This window comes from Mustelus asterias, chromosome 16 (assembly GCF_964213995.1).
Source record: "Mustelus asterias chromosome 16, sMusAst1.hap1.1, whole genome shotgun sequence".
NCBI lineage: Eukaryota > Metazoa > Chordata > Chondrichthyes > Carcharhiniformes > Triakidae > Mustelus > Mustelus asterias.
Window position 1 is genome coordinate 26,992,782 of NC_135816.1, and position 24,749 is coordinate 27,017,530.

Genomic DNA, 24,749 nt, shown 5'->3' on the forward strand with positions numbered 1-24,749 from the left:
AGGATTAATAAAATTTGGTTTATTGTGCTTTGCCAATACTGTAGCAGTGAACCTCAGAGACCACATGGCTTTTTTGTCCGAGGTTTTGGCGAATCTTGGAGAACATGTGACTTTGTGTCCAATAGAATGGGAGCACACGTTCAAAGCAGAGTGCGGACTTTAATCCCTCAGTTACTGCCTGGTCTAGCAGATTGTCGGAGTAATGGATTACTGTTGCTGTATCTTGTAAATAGTTGCCTGTAAATAGTTTTTATGCCTGTAAATAAATAGTCATTGCTTTTCTCCACTGGTGATTGTCCAGAGTTTCTGTTCCTACATTGGCAACGACGAGAAAAAAAATCGTGCTCCATTGCAGAGGTCATAAGAGTTCCATTCTGATTCAAAGCAATTTTAGTACGCAACAAGAGAAATACCGTCATGCCATTTTTTAGTAAGCTCAAACCATTTGATGCAAAGATGATTGGGTACAATACATGGAAGATATGCATTATTTTTTAGAACAGACAATATAGAGATGGAAGAGAAGCAGGGGATTATCTTGCTCACACTTTGAGGCATACAGTGTAATAAGAAATTTGCCTTACCCAGAGGCTCCTAATTCAAAATCATTTACCGAGTTTGTGGATTTGGCCAGGAAACATTATCATCCAAAACACTCTTATCATTCTTCAAGAGGTACAAATTTACTTCAATGGGGAACACCCCAGGAGAATCTGTTGTAGGTTTTGTGGCCAGAGTAAGGAAACTGGCGGAATATTGTGAGTTTGGAACATCCCTGAATGATACTTACCTTTATGCTCCCAGGGAGACCCCTATGACAGGTTTATGTCTGCGTCACGTTGGCATGGTTTGAAGATATGATTAAGAGTCAAGATACGGTTGGGGGGGGTTGGGACACTGGGTGGGAAAGTGTTTTAGGATATTGAAATGCATGCAAAGTAGATTCATGCCCATTATGGACATGAGCCTGATGACATCACCGGCAAGGTGCAGGGAAAATCCGAAGTCGCGTTCTCACCTATGAGAGCAACTGTGACTTTCAAATCTTGAGCCCCCACTGGCAACCTCTCAGGCGGGACTTTGTAGGTCCTTTCATGGACTCGATGTATTTTTTAATAGTGGACACGCACTTAAAATCGATAAATGCCCACCAGGTGAAATCCACTATCTCTTATGCAATGGATAGAAAATTGCATCAACGTTTTTGCATTCATGAAGTACCAGAAGTCCTGGTTTCAGATAACAGTACTGCTTTTACCAGCATTGAGTTTCAGAAATTCGTGACCTTCAATGGCATTAAGCACCAAAACAGCACCATACCACCTGTAAATCATGACAGAACAGGCTGTACAAATTTCAAATCTGGAATGAAGAAGCGGTTGCCAACATCCATAGATACCAAGGTCACACAATTTTTATTAGCATAGAGAACCATACCACACTCAACAACAGATATATCGCCAGTAAAATTGCTAATGTGGCATCGGTTGTGTACCAGACTTAGCTTCCTCTTCCTAAATTTGGCAGGAAGGGTGAAGTCTAGGCAAGATACTCAAAAAGAAATCATGACTCGTCAAAAGTGGAGAGAGCATTTGAGGCAAATGACCCAGTTTTCATCAGGAACTTTGGAAGTGGCCCTAGCTGGGTCTCAGGAACCCTTGTAGCAAAGACTGGGCCAGTATCATACGAGATAAGATCCTGAGAAAAGACTTAGACCATTTGATAAAAAAGCCTCCAGAAGAGCTGGTAGAGTCACCAATCCTAAACATGCCTGTTGTTAGTACTGTTCTGTTGAGAGGACCAAACAGGCCATTGTAAACCCAGCGCCCGCTGCTGCAGGGGCTGGAGAGGCAGCAGCCGAGGATGTACTTGTACCAGGAGAAGTGGAAAGGCTGGCCCGAGCAAGACAACCCTGAGGAGAAACCCCAACCAGTGATACTTTGTCGCTCTCAACATAAACAGAAGTGCCCCGATAATCTGGGATATTGGTGTCAATATCTTTAGATGATAAGGGACCTGAAGGGGGAAAGATGGCGCAGTGAACTTTGGAGACCACATGACTTTGTCATCCGAGGTTTTGATGAATCTCGGAGACCATGTGACTTCCCATCCAATAGAATGGAAGTGTGCACAGTTCAAATCAGAGTTTGGGCTTTAAACCCACAGTTATTGCCTGGACTAGGAGATTGTAGGAGTAATGGATTGTTGTTGCTGTATCTTGTAAACGTTGCCTGTAAATAGTTTTTCTGCCCATAAATAAATAGTTACTCCCTTTATTCACTGGTGGTCTCCCAGAGTTTTCATTACTACAAATACAAAAAATGCAAATCTGTTACATCCCTACAACTGATATCCCTCAACTATTTTGAGGATATCAAAGCTTATGGTCAGAAAGGTGAGGAACCTTTAAGGATTTTTAAGTGCAGCTTCCCCCCAAAAAACTTGAAATATTTCAGTTTTTAAGAATGTCCAATTAAACATTATACCACAGCTGCCTATTGAATCATCATTTTCTTTGCAGAATTACCACAACAGCTGCTTGCATGATGGATCTACGAAGATATCCACTTGATCAGCAGAACTGCACACTTGAAATAGAGAGCTGTAAGTATTCTACTGATTCACATCATTCTTCTTAGCCTCAACCTGACAACCCAACTTTAATAGCAAGTCAAATAAGCATAAGCATGAACTATTAATTTATGTGTTTTAAAAATAATGTTTGGCAACTCAGTGACTTTGTTAAATGAATAGACCAAAGGGGGGAAAAAACTCTCATTCACAAGCAAAGATGTTTACTTGTTTCGATGGGGTTTATTTTTTTGTGTAGAATAATGTCCAGAATGTAAATCTTATGAGGAATAAATACAATGGCGAAAGCGCAAAACTTCTCATGATAGCCAGTGGAAATTGTTTATTTTATTAATGTGGAAACCAAAGCATGACATTTGAAGTGTGAGGTAGCAGGGGGTGAGTTACGGAGTTGGAGGTACAGTAGAGGGTGATGCACAGCCAAATATAAGAAAAAAACCAAGCCAGTCTGAAAGGTAGATGAAAGTTAGACATGTTAATGTGTAAGGAAATAAGGCATGGCTGGATGGCATTTATTTTAATGCAAGGAGTCTTACAGATAAGGCAGGTGAATTGAGGGAGTTGATTAACACATGGAAGTATTATATTATTATTTCTATCACAGAGTCATGGTTGAGGAAGGGGCAGGACTGGCAGCTCAATATTCCAGAGTATGAAACTTTCAGGCAAGAGGGGTGGGGAGTAGCAATATTGATCAAGGAGTCAATTACTGCAGTGAGGAGGGATGATATCTTAGCAAGCTTCTCATTTGAGGCCATACGGGTGGAATTTAGAAAAAAAATGCAGTAATCAGATTGCTGGGAGTGTACTATAGGTCGCCAAACAGTCAGGGAGAAACAGAAGAGCAAATGTGTAGGCAATTCTCAGAAGTGTAAAAACACAGGGTAATAGTAGTGGGGGTTTTAACTTCCCCAATATTAACTGAGATAGGCAAAGTGTGAAAGGCTTAGGGTGGGGTGGAATTCTTAAAGTGCATCCAGGAGAGCTTTTTGAGCCAGCACATGGAAAGTCCTACGAGAGAGGCAGTGCTTTTAGGAAATGATGCCGGGCAGAAGGTAGAATTGTCAGTGGGGGAGCATTGCAGTGATAATGACCATAACTTGGCAAGATTTAAGATAAATATAGAAAAGTACAAAGATGGACCAGAAATAAAGGCTCTGAATTGGGGGAAGGCTGATTTTGATGGGATAAGGTAGGATCTGACCAAAGCAGCTACTTGTAGGAAATCCCAAATTCGAGCAGTGCGAGTCATTCGAAAAGAAAGTAGAGAAAGTACAAAGCCAATATGTTCCCACAAAGGTAAAGGGTGGGACCAAAATATCCAGAGAAGCATGAATGTCAAAGGATATACAGGATTGGATAAGGAAAAAAAAGAGAGGCTTATGGTAGATACATGGGGCTAAAAACACTGGACGCCCTAGAGGAGTATAGAAAGTGCAGGAGGACTTAAAAAGGAAATTAGGAGAGCGAAGAGGTGCATGAAACAACACTGGCCGCCAAAAAAAGGAAAATCCTTGGTGTTTTATAAGTATATTAAGGGCAACAGAGTAACCAGGTAAACAGTAGGACCCATAAAGGACCAAAGTGGCAATCTGTGTGGAGCCAAGAAAACATAGGTGAGGTATTAAATGAGTATTTTACTCTGATGAAGGGTCATCTAGACTCGAAACGTTAGCTCTATCCTCTCCCCATTGATGCTGTCAGACCTGCTGAGATTTTCCAGCATTTTCTGTTTTTGTTTCAGATTCCAGCATCCGCAGTATTTTGCTTTTATTTTGCATCTGTGCTTTAGTGGGCTCAAAAGTGTATAATTCACTTGGCCAAGATGAGAAATATCCTAGGCTGCTGCGTGAGGCAAGGGAGGAGGTTGCAGGGCTCTGACACTAATTTTCAAATCCTCTCTCGCCACAGGTGAGGTGTCAGATGACTGGAGGTCAGCTAATGTGGTATTATTATTCAAGAAGAGAAGTAGGGAAAACTAGGCAATTACAGGCCAGTGAGTCTAACATCAATATTAGGGAAATTGGTGGAAAAAAAAACCCTCGGGAAAGAGTAATCTCCACTTGGAGAGGCAAGGATTAATCAAGGATAGTCTGCATGGCTTCATCAGGGGGAGATTCTGCCTAATATTTATTGAATTTCTCGGAGGTGACTAGGTGCATAGATGAGGGCAGTGCAATTGATGTAGTCTACATGGACTTCAGTAAGGCTTTTCACAAGATCTCGTACAGGAGACTGATCAAGAAGGTAAGATCCCATGAGATCCAGGGCAACTTGGCAAATTGAATCCAAAATTGACTTAGTAGTAGGAAGCAGAGTGTGATGGTCGAAGGTTGTTTTTGTGACTGGCAGCCTGTGACCAGCAGTGTACCGAAGGGAGCAATGCTGTGTCCCTTGCTGTTTGTAGTCTATGTTAACGATCTAGATGTGAATGTGGGGAGTATGATCAGTAGGTTTGCAGATGACATGAAAACTTTTGGTTTGGTAAATAGTGAGGAGGAAAGCCTTAGATTACATGACAATATAGATGGGCTGGTCAGATAGGCAGAACAATGGACATGGAATTTAACCCTGAAAAGTATGATGTGATGCATTTTGAGAGGACTAATAAGACAAGGGAGATACACAATGAACAGAGGATGCTATGAAGCACAGAGGACCAGAGGGATCTTGGGGTGCATGTCCAAAGATCCCTGAAGGTAGGAGTACAGGTAGATAAGTTGGTTAAGAAAGCATATGCGATACTTGCCGTTATTAGCCGAGGCATGGAATATAAGAGCAGGGAGTTTATGATGAAGCTGTATAAAATGCTTTTTAAGCCACAGCTAGAGTACTGTGTGCAGTTCTAGTCGCCACTATAAGAAGGATATGATTGCACTGGAAAGGGTGCAGAGGAGATTCATCAGGATGTTGCCTGGGCTGGAGCATTTCATCTATGAAGAGAGGTTGGTTAGGCTGGGACTGTTTTCCTTACAGCAAAGACTGAGGGCGACCTGATTGAGGTGTACAAAATTATTAAGGACATAGATAGGGTAAAAAGGAAGAAAGCTTTCCCCTTTAGTAGAGGGGTTAATAATCAAGGGGCATAGATTTATGGTAAGGGGCAGGAGATTTAGAGGGGATTTAGGAAAAACATTTTATCCAGTGGGTGAGGGAATCTGGAACTCACTGTCTGAAAGGATAGTAGAAGTAGAAACCCTTACAACATTTGAGAGGCATTTAGTTGAGCACTTCAAACCACCGTAACATACAAGGTTATGGACTAAGTACTGAAAAATGGGATTATAATAGATAGGTGCTTGATGGCCGGTGCAGACACAATGGGCCGAAGGGTCTCTTGCTTTACTGTAAAACTCTGACTATTTGCTTTAGTAGTAAGAATAGAAAATGAATATATTTTTTAAAGATATGAAACTTTTAAACGTTGATGTTCAGAGAGAGACTTGTGTGTACACATGAAAGGACATAGAGTTAGCATGCAGGTATAATAAGCAACTAGGAAAACAAATAGCACATTGACCCTTTTTGTACGTGGATTGAAGTACAAGAATAATGAAGTATGTAAGGCTTTGGTGAAACCACACCTAGTGTACTATGCACTGTTTTCACTCTTAAGTATGATTTCATCCAGATTGAACGTAATTAATGGTGTATTTGTCCTTATAACATTCTCTACTTTTCATTGTAGTACTTAGCTCCAACACATCAAAACTAGAGTCTGGTCTGGTCTGTGTGCACAACCAGCTTAACTACCCAATCATGCTTCACAATTGCTTTCTCTCCTTCAGATAAGAGATCATGTTTTTATGATGACCTACATTGATTAACCAGGATGGGTGTAAAAGTCTCTAAATAGTGTTGTTGATTTAAGTTATTTCAGTCTGCTTTGCTTAATATCTAAGCCAATTTTACTTAAAAGTCCCACAAGTCCACACTGCACTTCCTACTCTCCATTCTTCCATCACATTGTGCCAGCCCATAGACCTTACTTCTTGGTCATCATTCTGAGTATTCAACTAATATTTAGCTTTTAGCACATAGCTTTTCCTGCATCTCCCAGAAGTGTCACATCCTTGCATTCATAGACCTTCTGGAATAACTGTCACCCAAGTATCCACTCTAGGAAATTGGCCTATGAATGTGATAGCTCTGTGATGTGTGTCATGACCATTCACACTGTCACTATCCGGCCCTTGAACGTTCTGTTTTTCAGCACCTCCATCATAAAAAGGAAACACTTGCATTTGTGTTGAGCTTCTCATGACCACCATGTGCCCCAAGGTGCTTTATGGCCAATGAAATACTTTTGAAATATAGTTGTTGTTTTAATTTAGGAAATGCAACAGCTAATTTTCATACAGCAAGCTCCCACCAACAAAGACCAGATAATCTGTTTTTGTGATGTTGATCAAGGGAAATACCTATGAACGATTGTTATTTCATACTTCTATCATCTGCTCAGAGTTTGAGATATTGTAATTAATTCTGCTTAATTGTGAGGAATTAAGTTTGATTGTCATGTTTTACAAGAACTATGTTGGCATTGTTATGATCAGACAAGGAGAAGTGAGCTCCCTTTCTATTCAGCATCCTCGGTTGACCACGACAAAGGTTTTTGAATTTATTTTGCCTGTAAATGCCTTTTCCAATCCAAATGTGATTATTTGTTAATAAGGAACCAATCAAACCTTCTTGAGTCAAAGAAAGAGTAAGATTATTACAAAACCCGAGAAAAAATAATAAAGACACAACAACACACACATGTATACACATTCAGAAATCAAAATTAAAAAAGTTAAAAGAATATATGATTTATTCCTTTGCTTGTCTTTGAGGCATATATTGTTGAATGTTGAGGCATGTGAAGTTAGTTGGCTTCCTGTAGAAATCTGGAGTTGACTTGCTTGTGTTTGAAAGAGAAAGTGATGAGATCTTTTCTACTCTCTTCTGGCAGTGTTTTTTTCCTCTTCCTTCTGAATCTGCTTGGCAGAACCAGTTTGTAAAACTCCTGTCTGTATATTCCCAGAAAGGAATTTGATCACATGCCTTGCAGTACTTGTTGCAGAGTAAATAATTCCATTTTCTGATCTTTTCATCCCTGAAACAATTGACACATTTCAACATAGAAATCAACAGAAGATGGAATTATTTTGTCCTCCAGAGGTTTTTAAATGTCTGATAAGTATCTAGTTGGTTAGCAGCTCCCATTGTCTTGATATAACTACAGCTAACCAAAGTCCAGCACTTTGCATTTTAATAATAAAAGCAAAATACTTGGATGCAGGAATCTGAAACAAGAACAGGAAATGCTGGAAAATCTCAGCAGGTCTGTCAGCATCTGTGGGGAGAGAATAGAGCCAACGTTTTGAGTCTGGATGACCCTTCGTCAGAGCTGAGAGCAAAGAGAATCAGCAGAGATTTATACTATGAGGGTGGGAGGGGGAGGGGGGGGGGGGTTGTGGTGGAATAGGACAAAGGGAATGTAAATGTGGATACAGAAGGCTGAGAGGGTGCTAAAAGTATCCATTAAGTGATCAGACTGTGTGAATGAGATGAAATAAATGGAAATGGGATGAAGGTGGAGGAGAGGCTGTAAAGTGCCTAATCAGAAGATGAGGTGCTGTTCCTCCAGTTTGCATTAGGGCTCACTAGAACATTGCAAAATGCCAAGATCAGACCTGTGGACAAGAGAGCAGGGTGGTGTGTTGAAGTGTCAAGCGACAGGAAGGTCTGGGTCCTGCTTGTGGATGGACCGAAGGTGTTCAGCAAAGCGGGTCACCCAGTCTGTGTTTGGTCTCTCCGATATAGAGTAGACCGCATTGGGAGCAGCAAATGCAATCGACCAGATTGAAGGAGGTGCATATGAAGCGCTACTTCACCTGACGGACCTGGGACGGATCTATCAGCATTCTGCAGGGACCGTTCTCTCCACAACCCCCTTGTCCACTCCTCCATCACACCCAGCACCTCACCCCCTGCCCAACCGTAGAAGGTGCAACACCTGACCCTTTACCTCCTCCCTGCTCACCGTCCCACACCTCCATTGTCAATGGCCTTCGTAACAGGCACTCCAGTGATGTCTGACACTTCCCCATGGAGGTGAGCACGTGTAGCCATGTGAGCCCCTACCAGTTAGGGGTTGTTGGTGCTATTGTGTAGTACCTTGTCTTACAAGAGAGATGGAAGTGTGGTGTAATTTGTTCCTGATGTCCCCACCTGGGTTGAATGCCTGGGAGCGTGGAAAAGCTAAGAGACCTGAGTCTTTGGATTGTAGAAGTGATGAGCTGTTGCAGAAGGATGAGCTAATGTTATAAAAATGAGTATGTGTTTTAGTAGATAAAGATGTACTGGTTAGGTCATTGACCATGCTAAATTCTCCCTCAATGTACCTGAACAGGTGTTGGAGTGTGGCAACTGGGGGATTTTCACAGTAACAGTGTTAATGTAAGCCTACTTGTGACACTAAGAAACTTAAAACTGAATGGAGCAGTGAATGGCCCTTTATTTATCAGGAGATGGCATGTGAACATGCATTCAAGTCATTAAACAACTTCCTGCACTACATCCAGCTCTTGGGGCTAGACTGCTAGCATCAACTGCAAAGACTTTCTGCTCCAACCTCTTTCTTAGTATTTGCTTGGAAGATATCGTGGCCCCCTGAGGGAGGAAGACCACTCTATTCCTTTGCAACTCCTACCGAAGCCTCTAGCATTACAGCAGATAAATTGAAGTATGCTCTCTGGTTTGTTGTACCATTTAAGGTTCTTCTTGCCCTTTACCTCCTCTTTGATTACTCCCACCCCTACAAGCCAGATTGCATCTCACTTAAAGAGGTGCAGGCTGGCTTTAAGTACTGTAGCTCGCTTTAAAGGGTGTGAGCCTTGCATGAATTTGAGCTGTCATTGACGTCCATGGCCACTCAATATTGTGTTGGATATTGAGCTGCATGCCACAATCGTTATAATCAGCAGGCATCAAAATCATGCCCTATTTTGTTGGATATCCAATTTAACCCTTTTCTGATCACTTCAAATTTCTCAAAAATACTCAAATATTTCTAGTCTCTGGATTAAGCATTATGTTGTGTTTATAAATCTCATAATAAATTTCATTAAAACATTATTTTCATTAGAAGAGACTTAACATAGAACATAGAACAGTACAGCACAGAACAGGCCCTTCGGCCCACGATGTTGTGCCGACCTTCATCTGAAACCAAGATCAAGCTATCCCACTCCCTACCATCCTGGTGTGCTCCATGTGCCTATCCAATAACCGCTTAAATGTTCCTAAAGTGTCTGACTCCACTATCACTGCAGGCAGTCCATTCCACACCCCAACCACTCTCTGCGTGAAGAACCTACCTCTGATATCCTTCCTATATCTCCCACCATGAACCCTATAGTTATGCCCCCTCGTAATAGCTCCATCCACCCGAGGAAATAGTCTTTGAACGTTCACTCGATCTATCCCCTTCATCATTTTATAAACCTCTATTAAGTCTCCCCTCAATCTCCTCCGCTCCAGAGAGAACAGCCCCAGCTCCCTCAACCTTTCCTCACAAGACCGACACTCCAAACCAGGCAGCATCCTGGTAAATCTCCTCTGCACTCTTTCCAGCGCTTCCACATCCTTCTTATAGTGAGGTGACCAGAACTGCACGCAATATTCCAAATGCGGTCTCACCAAGGTCCTGTACAGTTGCAGCATAACCCCACAGCTCTTAAACTCCAACCCCCTGTTAATAAAAGCTAACACACTATATGCCTTCTTCACAGCTCTATCCACTTGAGTGGCAACCTTTAGAGATCTGTGGATATGGACCCCAAGATCTCTCTGTTCCTCCACAGTCTTCAGAACCCTACCTTTGACCCTGTAATCCACATTTAAATTAGTCCTACCAAAATGAATCACCTCACATTTATCAGGGTTAAACTCCATTTGCCATTTTTCAGCCCAGCTTTGCATCCTATCTATGTCTCTTTGCAGCCTACAACAGCCCTCCACCTCATCCACTACTCCACCAATCTTGGTGTCATCAGCAAATTTACTGATCCACCCTTCAGCCCCCTCCTCTAAGTCATTAATAAAAATCACAAAGAGCAGAGGACCAAGCACCGATCCCTGCGGCACTCCACTAGCAACCTGCCTCCAGTCCGAAAATTTTCCATCGACCACCACCCTCTGTCTTCGATCAGACAGCCAGTTACCTATCCAATCGGCCAACTTTCCCTCTATCCCACACCTCCTTACTTTCATCATAAGCCGACCATGGGGGACCTTATCAAACACCTTACTAAAATCCATGTATATGACATCAACCGCCCTACCTTCATCAACACACCTAGTTACCTCCTCAAAAAATTCTATCAAATTTGTGAGGCACGATTTGCCCTTCACAAATCCGTGCTGACTATCCCGACAGATATTGGACTTGGACAGATATTCGTACAGCTTCTCTGAATTTAATGAATCCTACTACAATTTATGTTTACATTTTGAGTTCAAACTGTCCTTAAGCCATTCATTCAAGTAGCCTGGAAACTTACATCATTAGAAGATTCGTACATCAATTGAAAAGTAATCCCTGTATAGTCTTTGAGAAACCTGGAATTTGATCTTACCAAAAAAATTCTAAGTGACGAACGAGCGTGAAAACTGAAGAGAATCGTGGCCATTTTTTGGGTGAGTTAAAAATCCAATTTTACCACACTCTGAGCAAACAATGAAGCAAAATCTGTTTCCCGCCAGCAAGTGGAGTGGGCAGGGCCTAAACTCGCCGAAAGCCAGCAGCTCACAGCAGAGGTACAATTGCATGCGCAGATCTCTCTGTTCTCTCCGTGAGCCTTGGAGGAGCAGAAAATCTAGATCAACCACATGATTGATTTTGTTTTCTGAAACTGAGCAGTTGTAAGAGAAATTACAGACATATCGTCAGGGTTTGAAGTGGGACATGGAATGTTGAATTCGCCTGCAGTTTCCTAGTTTCCAGTATGAAATAGATTAAAATGAAGGAAACATCCAGTTTCGAACAGTTTTGAACAGGTATTTTTTAAAAGGAAATCCTTCAGGAAATTGATTACTGAATGAAACACATCTCCAGAAAGTCTGAGACTACTGGTGTAGATTTGAAAACAAGATCTACTAACAGTCAATCCAGAGTTCAGATTTTCATCTATTGTGTGTCTTCTCTTCCCCATGATTTATCTACACTTCAAAGCCTTGAACATAAATTAGACAGCCATGTTGCAATACTATAGAAAGTACTCAGCAAAACACGTGCAAAAATCTAAAATAATTAGCCTGTTACCCCTAAATCCAACCCATCCCCCCACGGATGCTCATAGTCTTAAAAAAATGACAGAACCAGGGAAGGTATAAAATTGGCAATGGTTATAACATTAATCTTTTTCGCTCAGTGCTAATGCACCTTAACTCAAAATTCAGAGGATTTACTCCCACAGCACCAATGTGACAGTTTCATTTCTCATGTGAATGATAGTTTTAGTCTTTCTATTTAGTACAAAATTGGAAGGGGTTTGGTATTATGAATTTTGGCCAACCAGCAGTTAAATTACACTGCCCCAATTATTTTGTCGAACTATTGCAATCATGAGAGATGAGAGGTTCAGACCATTAGGCTGAATGAGATTCAAATCCTGCCCACAGTAGAACAAATATGGTAGCTTGTCTCTCTGATGGCCCTAGAGTTTCTCTTTACAAATTATATGCTTCAAAAAAATCTTGATCGATTTCAATTTAAAACAGCTTTGAAAAAAAATGTATTTCAATAAGTGGAATTGCAAAGCACGACACTTGGAAAGAAAAACATGCAACTTGTGACAATTGGTCATTCCCAACCTTCAGTTTTCTGAAAAATAATCAGTTGTACATCAAGAAAGGTGCTTATCTAAACCAATTTATTGTTATAGTTTTTAATCAATGGTTCAATTGTTTTCTCTCAAGAAGGTGAAGTAATTTTGCAATGAAAGTAAAGAAGTGAAATCTGAGACAAAATTAAATTTAAAATGGAATTCTGAAACCATATTACTTTGGAACAGAAACAGCCCAATCTCGACTTCTTCCCAATCAAGTAACAGTGTTCAAGACAAACATGCCCAGGGACCATATGGTAGCAAATAAATGTTATCAAAAAATGCAGCTTTGCGACGTTCAAACTAATAATGATTTGTCTGACCTCTTGAGGGCCAAATGAAAATGTTTGTTCAATGATAAGGCTGTTTCCATATGCTAGTGGTTTGCTACAGTAATGTTTTTCATCTGTGTAGAGAAACTAAATGATTGCCAACTTATTAAGTTTTATAGAGAATGGCTAAATTGTTTTAAATGAATGTTTTTAGATTCATGAACTTGATACGTTTCCACGAGTTAATCTTGGGACTTCATCTGCTGTCAAGTTATTATATAAGTACATCCTAATCTGATGTGTGCTTCCAGGAGTGGTGGTATAACCCAATTTAAATCTATTTGTACACCAAGTAAATACACACAAACATGAACAAGAAAATAACATTAAGCTTAAAATTAAGGGTTCTATGCATGCTTTGAATGATCGTGCACCTAAAAAATGATTATTGTAAATGAATGAAACCTGAACATACCTGCAACAGTTTCTGAATTCAGCTATGGTGTGTGAACAAACTGGCTGCAGATTATTGCTGGGAAAAACCATATTGTGTTTCTATTTTAACAAAATGGAATTCATTTTTCTTAAGACATTCTAGAAATGTAATTTATTTTGTGATATATTTTAACAGATGATTTCAGGCACAATTCATTTGAGTATTTTTTGGGGATTTATCATTACCATGAAACAGCAAACCAAAATAAAAATCAGAGAATAGAATCATAGACAACAAAACTTTGGGGATTTATATTTGCTCAATTAATTACAAGTACAACAAACTGGTATTGCAATTTTCTTTGAATGAGTCATTCAGTCTAATCACATTCCTCTACTTTTTCCTCATATCCTTTAATATTCCTCCTTTTCAAAATCTATCTGACTCCTTATAAACATTTATGAACAGTACATTTTATTGTACTCTATTTTACAGGAACAGTGGGAAAACAACATTATTTTGATAATTGGATAATCTATGCAACTGATAATATATTAATTCAAAAATCTTACTGAAATAAATGATATTAATTGAGCACAGAAAGTGATGTACAGTATGAAGAAATAATTGTACACACAACAGAAGTTGGGTGATCTAACCAATTCAGATAACCACTCAGTTTGGGTGTGAATAAATACATGTCTCTGAAAAACATAAATGCTTACACTATATAAACACTGGTAAGTTTAATATTAAATTTGCCTGAAATTTGAATCCATGACAACCACTTGATTGCAGCTAAGGTAACAATGTATCATGTAATTTGTATTGCAATGAAGAAATAACATCAATAGCTATTCCCAGAATGGGGGCCAATTATATTTTGGATTTTAAGCCCTTTTTCTAATCAGTTTGTACGCCTCCACATTACAGACTGTAAAATTGGTTGGCAAGTGATACACTGAAAGCTTTAAACAGTTCAACTACTGAAGACGATTTTTACTATTTAATTTGATATACTATAAGGACCATTCCAGCTTTTTATATTTTGGATTGTGCCATGTCTATCTCAAATAAGAACATAAGAACATAAGAAATAGGAGCAGGAGTAGGCCATCTAGCCCCTCGAGCCTGCCCCGCCATTCAATAAGATCATGGCTGATCTGACGTGGATCAGTACCACTTACCCGCCTGATCCCCATAACCCTTAATTCCCTTACCGATCAGGAATCCATCCATCCGCGCTTTAAACATATTCAGCGAGGTAGCCTCCACCACCTCAGTGGGCAGAGAATTCCAGAGATTCACCACCCTCTGGGAGAAGAAGTTCCTCCTCAACTCTGTCTTAAACCGACCCCCCTTTATTTTGAGGCTGTGTCCTCTAGTTTTAACTTCCTTACTAAGTGGAAAGAATCTCTCCGCCTCCACCCTATCCAGCCCCCGCATTATCTTATAAGTCTCCATAAGATCCCCCCTCATCCTTCTAAACTCCAACGAGTACAAACCCAATCTCCTTAGCCTCTCCTCATAATCCAAACCCCTCATCTCCGGTATCAACCTGGTGAACCTTCTCTGCACTCCCTCCAATGCCAATATATCCTTCCTCATATAAGGGGACCAATACTGCACACAGTATTCCAGCTGCGGCCTCACCAATGCCCTGTACAGGTGCATCAAGACATCCCTGCTTTTATATTCTATCCCCTTCGCAATATAGGCCAACATCCCATTTGCCTTCTTGATCACCTGTTGTACCTGCAGACTGGGCTTTTGCGTCTCATGCACAAGGACCCCCAGGTCCCTTTGCACGGTAGCATGTTTTAATTTGTTTCCATTGAGATAGTAATCCCATTTGTTATTATTTCCTCCAAAGTGTATAACCTCGCATTTCTCAACGTTATACTCCATTTGCCATATCCTCGCCCACTCACTCAGCCTGTCCAAATCTCTCTGCAGATCTTCTCCGTCCTCCACACGATTCACTTTTCCACTTATCTTTGTGTCGTCTGCAAACTTCGTTACCCTACACTCCGTCCCCTCCTCCAGATCATCTATATAAATGGTAAACAGTTGCGGCCCGAGTACCGATCCCTGCGGCACGCCACTAGTTACCTTCCTCCAACCGGAAAAACACCCATTTATTCCGACTCTTTGCTTCCTGTCGGATAGCCAGTCCCCAATCCACTTTAACACACTACCCCCAACTCCGTGTGCCCTAATCTTCTTCAGCAGCCTTTTATGGGGCACCTTATCAAACGCCTTTTGGAAATCCAAAAACACCGCATCCACCGGTTCTCCTCCATCAACCGCCCTAGTCACATCTTCATAAAAATCCAACATGTTCGTCAAGCACGACTTTCCCCTCATGAATCCATGCTGCGTCTGATTGATCGAACCATTTCTATCCAGATGCCCTGCTATCTCCTCTTTAATAATGGATTCCAGCATTTTCCCTACTACAGACGTTAAGCTGACCGGCCTATAGTTACCCGCCTTTTGTCTCCTTCCTTTTTTAAACAGCGGCGTAACATTAGCCGTTTTCCAATCAACCGGCACTACCCCAGAATGCAACGAGTTTTGATAAATAATCACTAACGCATCCACTATTACCGCTGACATTTCTTTCAATACCCTGGGATGCATTCCATCCGGACCCGGGGACTTGTCCACCTTCAGTCCCATTCGTCTACCCAGCACTGCCTCTCTGGTAACATTAATTGTATTAAGTATTTCTCCTGCTGCCAACCCTCTATCGTTAATATTTGGCAAACTATTTGTGTCCTCCACCGTGAAGACCGACACAAAAAACTTATTTAAAGACTCAGCCATATCCTCATTTCCCACTATTAACTCCCCCCTCTCGTCCTCCAAGGGTCCAACATTCACTCTAGCCACTCTATTCCTTTTTATATATTTATAAAAACCCATCTTCTTTTCACTTAATCTTTTCCATAATTTTGCCATGTGATTTTGATTTGATTTAGTATTGTCACATGTATTAGTAAACAGTAAAAAGTATTATTTCTTGCGTGCTATACAAACAAAGCATACCTTTCATAAAGAAGAAAAGGAGAGAGTGCAGAATGTAGTGTTATAGTCATAGCTAGGGTGTACAGAAAGATCAACTTAATATAAGATAGATCCATTCAAAAGTCTGATGGCAGCAGGGAAGAAGCTGTTCTTCAGTCTGGTTGGGAGGTGACTTTTGTATCTTTTTCCCGACGGAAGAATGTGGAAGAGAGTATGTCCAGGGTGCATCGGGTCCTTGGTTATGCTGGCTGCTTTTCCAAGGCAGCGGGAAGTGTAGACAGAATCAATGGACGGGAGGCTGGTTTGCGTGATGGACTGGGTTTCATTGATGACTCAATAGAATCTTTCTGAAAGAAACATAACGTAAGTGAGCTGTGGGGGAAGTCACAGGTTGGGAGTTGAGGTGAAGGGGTGAGGGTCAGCAGCAAGGGCAGAAGCAATTCCAACAGGTTTTGCTTCTTGACCCTTTTGTGTGGCAAGTCTCCAACCTGCTGCTGGATGAATTCCTGCGTTATTCCTCATTGAATCAACCGCCACTTCTAAATACAAAGATCTCCGACCTGTTTTTGTATCTGGTAGCTAAACTTTATTCAAAGTAAAATATAAGGAAGTACATTTATTATTATGAAGACTACCTACACTAAATAATTTTGTTTGATTTTCAGTTGATTAAACTCTTTCTTCACATATACTATTGTTTATTTGGCAATCAGGTTGTTAATATATCTTCTGTCTCCAGTCAGTGAAAAAGTGAGCAGCATTTAATGTAGTGACAGGATCTGGCCCATTGGCTGGAGAGCTGGCGATCATCCCGTGTTGCTCCTTTTCAGGAAGGCCCACTGCATTAAGTGCCAATCAGGCGCTTAACCTGCAGCAGCAAGATTTCCCTGGGATCAAAAACCACAGGTGGGTGCGGGGGGGGTTTTGGGGCGGGGGGTATAGAAGCCTCACCCACCAATCAGAAGCTGGCAGCTCTTCATTGCTTGGTACTGCCACCAGAAAACTGGTGGCTGCTGCCAGTACTACACCCACCCAATGCCAAGGATTGCCATGGACCCAGGCACAAGTTAGTGATGTTCGGAGTGGGTCATTGCCTGGGAGGGATGGGGATAGGGGACCAGCAGCAAGAAGCAACTCCAGCAGGGTTTGCTTCATGGACTTCCTGCATAGTGAGTCTCCTGCCTGCTGCTGGGTGAATACCAGCAGCAAGGTGAGGGCTTTAAGTGGACATTCCATGAGTCTTACCAAAACAGACTTAATTGGATTAGTGTCAGAAAGGTGGCATGGTGCCCACCTGCCATTCTCCCACCTAATTAAATGCCCCCTTCCTCCCACCACCAAACTTATCGTGGGGGAAGTCATTCATTTACCTAGTATGTTAGTTCTGAACCAGTCTTATTTTTACTCAACTTTTCTTACTGGAAATAAAGAAATCGTTAACAGCTCTTCCATAGCATGCTGATAACAGCATTTAATATTTGGACATTTTTTATTTTTAAAAAAGGATGATGTGCACATCAAGATAAGAATGATAGTTCTTCATTGTGGAGCATTTTTTCTATTTTCATCACCTCCAAAAACTTTCAGGTCAGTAATGGCGCGTGCCAGATGAAGAATACAGTCCTCTTTCTTTGTCCTAAAGAGAAACTCAAATAAGCAACCTCCCTTTGCACTAGTGTTAATATTTTTTGTTTTCCTCAGCAGTTGATTCTGTGAATTCTCTGAATGAAACAGACAATCTAGTGCACAGGTTGAAGTTTGTTATGTGTCCATGACTACTCAGACATGATGGAGATTCCCACTTTCAGATTTATTTCACACAAGATCCTTCCAGTTGCCTAGAGAGGTTTTTATTTCATCACTTTGTCTAGATTCTAATCTGTCAGGGAAATAAAAAATTGCTAACTTTCTGCACCATTTAGACCATATCCCTACGTTGTTTACTATATATTATCTAATGCATGCTGATGAGAGTGTAATGGGAAAACACCTTTAATGAAGTTGTCTTAGAACAGTAATGTTGTTGGTTGATGGTTATTTGATAACTATTAATTTCAGCCACATTGTACCAATTATACAATGATGGTAATGTGAATCTGTATCTGTGTTTCTGTGAACTTGAATGTCTTCCAAGTATTTATCCCATCTGCCATTTTTAAAAACATGGTCATTCTGGTGCAACATCAGACCATCTGGTAGTTTCCAGATTGTCATGTGGATTCATCTATGCTGGAAAGAGACATTCCAACTGCCGGGTTGTTAGACATAGTGAACTCAGTAGCCTTTCTTACTGCCAATACAATGTGGTGCCATCACACATTATGTGATACACATGGTGTTAAACACAAACTGTTTACTTATAACCTTACTTGAATTATAAAACAGATTGATTATTTATAATATACAATCGATATTAGTATATTTTTAAGTGTTAAAGTTACCATTGACATGTCAAAATATCGAATGATTTAAACTGGTGTGTTTGTCGTATTATTTTTTACATGTGTTATTTTTTGCATATAACTGTTACTCTGTCTGACTGGATTAAATGTCCTTAAACATTACTGAACACAATTTGCATTAATTATATTTTAATATACTTATATTAAATTTAAATATAATTCAGAAAAACAAAATCTATTAATCTTGTAAATCTGTCTCTATGCACTTAAGAGTCTTACTGGAGGATGCCTACTATAGAAATTTCATTTTTTTATTGTTAAATTGGATTTAGTAAACAATTAAAAACTATGAACAAGTCAGGATGGATCAAAGCCTGTTATCTGTAGGTTTCATTGCATACAAATTACATGAACTATTACTGTCTCAATCCAAGATTATGACAGCATTGTGAGTTTAAAAGGAACTGGAGCTGAAATAACACTTTAATTCTGTGACTCAGTATTGCAACCTGCTCTGTCTTATGAGGAGGCACCATGAGTTTAATCCCTTAACCACACTGGGGAGATTTGCAAGATGGTGCCAGGTAGTGGTGAGACATTGGAGGGATTTTTCCCCTATAATTAGGAGAGTCCTTTATTCTTTATTGTTTAATGATATAATTGAGCTAATGCATGGGTACATGTTTGAATGGTGTGTTTTTTATTTGTTAATTCAAATAAATCGTAACCAACAAGTAAATTCAATTGAGTAATGCTGTGTCAGGGAACTGAAAATTATGCTTCTGTGCTCAGTTCCACAATATCGTACAAGTGAAATCTATTATTGTTGTTCTATCAAAGTTTCAGCAGGCCAAACAAGTTTTTCTGATTCTTTAATAATTGCTTTTAAAGAATCACTATCTGACTCAAACCAGTAAACAATTATACTACCGTTAAGTGTTAGAACAGTTCACAGCATTCCCAGAAATTCTCAATTGATTCCGAATGTTCAGTGTTTGAATGGTCAGAGTACATCATTTTCAAATACATGGGCCTGGAATTTTACACCTGAGGCGGATGTGCAGAAACTGGCAATTTCCCTGCTCACCACATCTGCCTCGGGAAAAAGTGGCCCTAGTGGCAGGATCTTTGTTCCTGGCGAGGGGCAGGCAAGGCATGGAATCAGGCCTTCTAGCCTGGGTGCAGACCAGAGCGGCCACAATGGGTGCCAATGCAGGCTGATTAAAATGTCTGCCTTGGTTCTCTGGGACATTGTCCCATTTGTTTTCTTAAACATTCAGACCTCTAGCCTTCTCCCCTCACTCTCCCATCCACTCCCCATGTCCGTACATATGTCAACCCTTGCCCCCCATCCACCCATGGCCCTTCTTTACCCCTTACTAACATAGTGCCAACTCATTCCCCCAGTTATCTCCATACTCATACATACCAATCTAGGCCCCCACTCAACCTACGACCCCTTATAGCCCCTATATCAACTTAGTGCCAACTTATGCCAGCTCATGTCACACACCCACAGCAATGGGCCCCTTTGGCTCAGATATCAACTTCGTGACAACTCATGACCCACCCAACACCCATCCGCATGTCTCCTTCTGCTTCCCACCCACCACCTTTTCCCCTTACATCCTCCAAGCCAACTTATCCAGCATCCAACATGGACAGATCTTAGGAGCCATGCTGAGATTAGGATGAAATAAAATTTGAAATATCTATTATAGACTTCACCACATAAAACACACTCTCATTCATGAAAGCACATTCCATACATTTAAATCTCCTAAAGTACTTAATCTTCTATAAATCTAATATTTGTATTCATAACCACATCAAGGCCATTCAATCCTTTCATGAGCTGTCGATCAAACTGTAAACTTACAACACCCCTCTCCTAGTGGATTATGACAGGTTGTGGAAAATAGTCACGCATTACTAAGGGAAGGTGATGGCGTAGTGGTAATGTCGCTGAACTAGTCATTCAAAGGCCCAGGGTAATGCTCTGAGGACATAAGTTCAAATCCCATCATGGAAGGTGAATGAATTTAGATTCAGTTAACAAACATGGAATTAAAAACAACTATTATCAATTGTTGTAACAACCCAACTGATTCACTAATCTTCTTTAGAGAAGGAAATCTGCTGTCTTTGCGTGGTCAGGCCTACATGTGACTCCAGTCCCTCTGTAATGGCCTATCAAATCACTCAGTTCAAGGGCAATTAGGGATGGGCAGCAAATGGTAGCCTTGGGAGCAACACCAAAAAAAATAAAGAAAAAAAAGTTATAATGAAAGCATTTCTGGAAATGCCAACAGCTATTGAAACTGCTGTAATAGCTTGGGTTTCCCACAAATGGGAGCAATGTCCTGACCCTTACCTCTTCCCCTCGCCCCCCCACCCCCCCCCCCTCATATAATAGTTTGGACATGGAGATGAGGCTTCTGGATCCAGAATATGTCTACTGCAGAGACTCTAAGAGACACATGAGGCAGACAAAGTATATGCTTGCATCTGTTTCCATAGCTAGTTTTTCACAGGACATGTCGCGAACCTATTGACAAGAGGCTGTGGCTTGAGGGATGCCACTCCACATTAAGCCTGGCTGACCAGGAGATCCAACCCACCCCCCCCCACCCCCGGCAACCCCATTCTAACTGTAGATCTATTGGAAGGATTTATAAGTTGATAATCAACCTATCTGGCGATGTTATGAATGCCTCTTTCTTGGCCATCAAGTCCTCGAGTGGGACTTGTACCAGGAGCTTCTGGAACAGAGGTTGGGACTTTACCCACTGTGCCACAAGATCTCCCTTAATGATAAAATACCACATTCTTATTTTTATTGGATCCTTTCACAACAAGTGATATACACTTTAAGATCTATGAATTTCAGTTTCAGTCAACAAATTCCAAACTTTTAGGACTACATAATAAACAAAATGTTTTTTGTGATTGCATTCCCTTATCCAATGAAATAACAATTAAAATGAAAATAGTTTTTGTATCATTACAATTTCATGTTTGTTCAAAGTAATATAAAACATCAGAAGCTAGCCACAGCATCTTCATAAATGACCAAAGCATCATAATGAAGACCCTAATGAGATTTTTTCCTAAAAAGAATCATATTAATTTGTCCTATTTTTTCCTTTATTATTTCACTGTGCAGCCAAAAATGATAGAAATGCTCCATAAGCGAGGAGCATAGGTTAGCTATGAAGAAGCAAAAAGGAGTAGGACTAGATTTTGCCTATTCCCACTTTGCAAATAATCAAGTTTAATGGCATGACGAACATCCAACACTATAGCTGAGAAATTGGCTTATCAGCAGATAATGGCACAAAGTCAGTGCCACTTAAGTGTGCACACTGTGACCTCAACAAGAGCTGTCAACTGTCTTGGCTATTTTGATTGACGTCTTGCTGATTGGATAGGTGGAAAAGGGAAGATGCAGGATGCTGTGCGCTGATTTTCCATTAAAAAAGTGAAAAGAGCCAACAAAAATATTGCTGGGCCCTCAGATTTTATGATGTTTTGCTGGCGATGTTACGCAAATATCACCAGGAGGAACGAGCTGCTATTTTCTTCTGATGGTAAGTGGTATGGCGCAGTGGTGAGAGATGTTCAAACAAGTAAATGTCAGGAGCATTGCACTCAGGACCTGGCACCAATGGGACTGTTGAACTCATTAGTGCTGCTAAGATAAGACTCCTACTCACATCTTCTTTCTTATTGACTCCTTAACTCCACACCACTTGTGAGCCCACAGTAACAAGTCTTCCGATAACTCTCCTCCAATCACAACAGGATGCTTAACCAAACCTATTTTTTGCTGCTATTGGCACACCTTGCACCTGATACTATCCTCAGAATCATTCCACTCACGTTTCACTTCCGCAGACTTATTCCATCTTTCATGTACCAATAGATTTACTTTGTCCTGACAATCACATTTACACAGCTTTTCACCCACCCACACACATTTCCTTTCTTCTTGCAGAACAAGCTGGAACACAACAACAAAGATATACTAGATATGAAGAAGGAGATCATTCATCAGATCCTATACTCGTTGGCAGAGGCCTCTGTGGATATTGTGGGCAGGGGGCAAGTCAGGACTTTTGCAACTGGTAAGGGTGAAAGGCCCAGACCACAAAACATTTGGCCTCCTTACACTTTTTTTTTCTCTTCTCACTGATAGCTCTCTGCATGAGATAATCTGCATGACAAAGTTAACCGGCCTTGACCTTACTCAACGTTCTTCTTATCCTTGATACTATCTGACTGCCATGTCCATGAAACATGAAAGAGATCATAAACTTTTGAAATCAAACCTTACTTTCTGCTTATTTAAAAATGGACTTTGTTGGACCAAGAACATGGCTGCTACAGGTCACATGATTTGCAAGTTGGCTACAGTTCTGGAAACTTCCAACAGCAATTACAGACAAAACTCAATCCTTATCCTGTGGAATCTCACAGCTATCATTGTGTGGAGCCATTACAATCAATGAAACAAGGAAGTAGCAGGGTGGTCTCTCTCAACAGCCTGGACTTATAACAAAGAGAGAGCAATCAAAGTTCATTATACCCAAGGAACCACTAATAGTCAGCCTCTATCTCAAGGTGAACAATGGATTTTTACCAGAGACATAGAAACTGATCATTAACCTGAAATTGACTCATCCATGGGCAACCCCTTTGGAATGTTTTAATGTTATTTTCCTGAACTGCCAGGGGTGTCTGCTGTTAACATCCAGCCTGTCAACACCTAACCAGCATTCCAGGCTGGCAACAAACCTTGCCTCAAGTCTAAACCTCTTCAAAACATGGTTCTCAAGAAGATTCCCACTGTAGAGAAAATAAATCTCTGTATATCAACCTCATTGCTGTGAAATCACGAACTTTGAAGAAATTCAGCAACTGCTGAACCTTAACTCACATGTGAAGAAACCCTCATTGGACTCTGACTTTCTGGATTCTAACATTCACATGAATTATTATCCATATCTTTGGGTTTCTTTTTTTTTCAAGTTATTCTTAATTGTAAAACTCATTTCTTCCCTATCTCCTTCTTGTGTGCTTGTGTGTGTACTTGGTTGTGATGATCTTCCCCGGGTTCAATTGTATGAATAAACAAAACTTCTGATTTAATCCTTAAGAGAGCTTTAGCAGTGAGTCAGTTTAAAATTGACTTCATAACCAGAAGGTTTAGGGAAATATGCCACACCTGTACTTACAGACAGTGAGAAAAATAAAGAAGTTTCAGTTTGCCACTCTCACCTGTATGTAACTGAACTGTTTTGAAAATGCTCTATTACTCACCTTTATTCTTGCTTACACCATCTCAGAAACTGGTACCCCATATTGTATGGGGGGGTATGTATTGGATGGGGACAGCCCATGAATCAGCACACTGGAGGGCAAGCTTGCATCCTAAGCTTCCTGAGAAGGATGCAAATGATTTTCAGGGTCAAAATCTACAAAAGAAAATAGCTATACAACAAACTACCAGAGTCTTCCGCTGACTGCCAAAGAACCTGTCCACTACATCAGCGAGTATGGATAAATGCAGCTTCAATTTGTATGGACTCTTCCAAAGAGACATAGTGAATCAAAGAGTATGTGATCAGCTTTATCGGCAGTGCAATAGGGACCACAATAATCAGTCTGACAGTAATTCCAGCTGGTCCTATCTTTGCTCTAGGCCTCTTCACCTCCTCTGGTTTTCAACACATGAAATACACTATGGAAAAGGAGTTCCAAAGTGTCATCCCACAGATGCTGTTTTGTCGTGATAGCAACATTCCTCCTCCCCTGCTGTCAGGTACAAAAGGAGTGCCTGTGTTGAGGTCAGACATCCAACTTGGCCAGACTGTCTGCCAGCACCAAATTCCATTAATCTGGGCCCATTCGCCAGTGCTCCTCGATTTACTCATCATACTCATCTCAGTTACTCTTAGTAGAAGTTCAGCAGTCTTCCACCTCACATACTGTTGTAAGTGGGGGAGTTTTTCATATGAGCACCTAATAGACAATTGAGCTAAGACAGGCAACTAAAGAGTTTACATAACTTTGATTTTTAGTTCTCAAGCATCACTGCAAACAAACATTGTGATCAACCAGTTTGTTGCTTTGAATTATT

At 40.7% G+C, this 24,749-nt stretch overlaps 1 protein-coding gene across 3 annotated transcripts in view; it reads left to right on the forward strand.

Moving 5' to 3' along the window:
* The window catches only part of LOC144505467 (gamma-aminobutyric acid receptor subunit beta-2), a 240,101-nt gene that overhangs the window by 199,184 nt on the left and 16,168 nt on the right, over positions 1-24,749 (forward strand). For all 3 annotated transcript variants that reach the window (XM_078231575.1, XM_078231577.1, XM_078231576.1), the window contains exon 5: positions 2,522-2,604. In XM_078231575.1, coding sequence (XP_078087701.1) covers positions 2,522-2,604 — 83 coding nt within the window. The remainder of the gene's footprint in view (positions 1-2,521; positions 2,605-24,749) is intronic.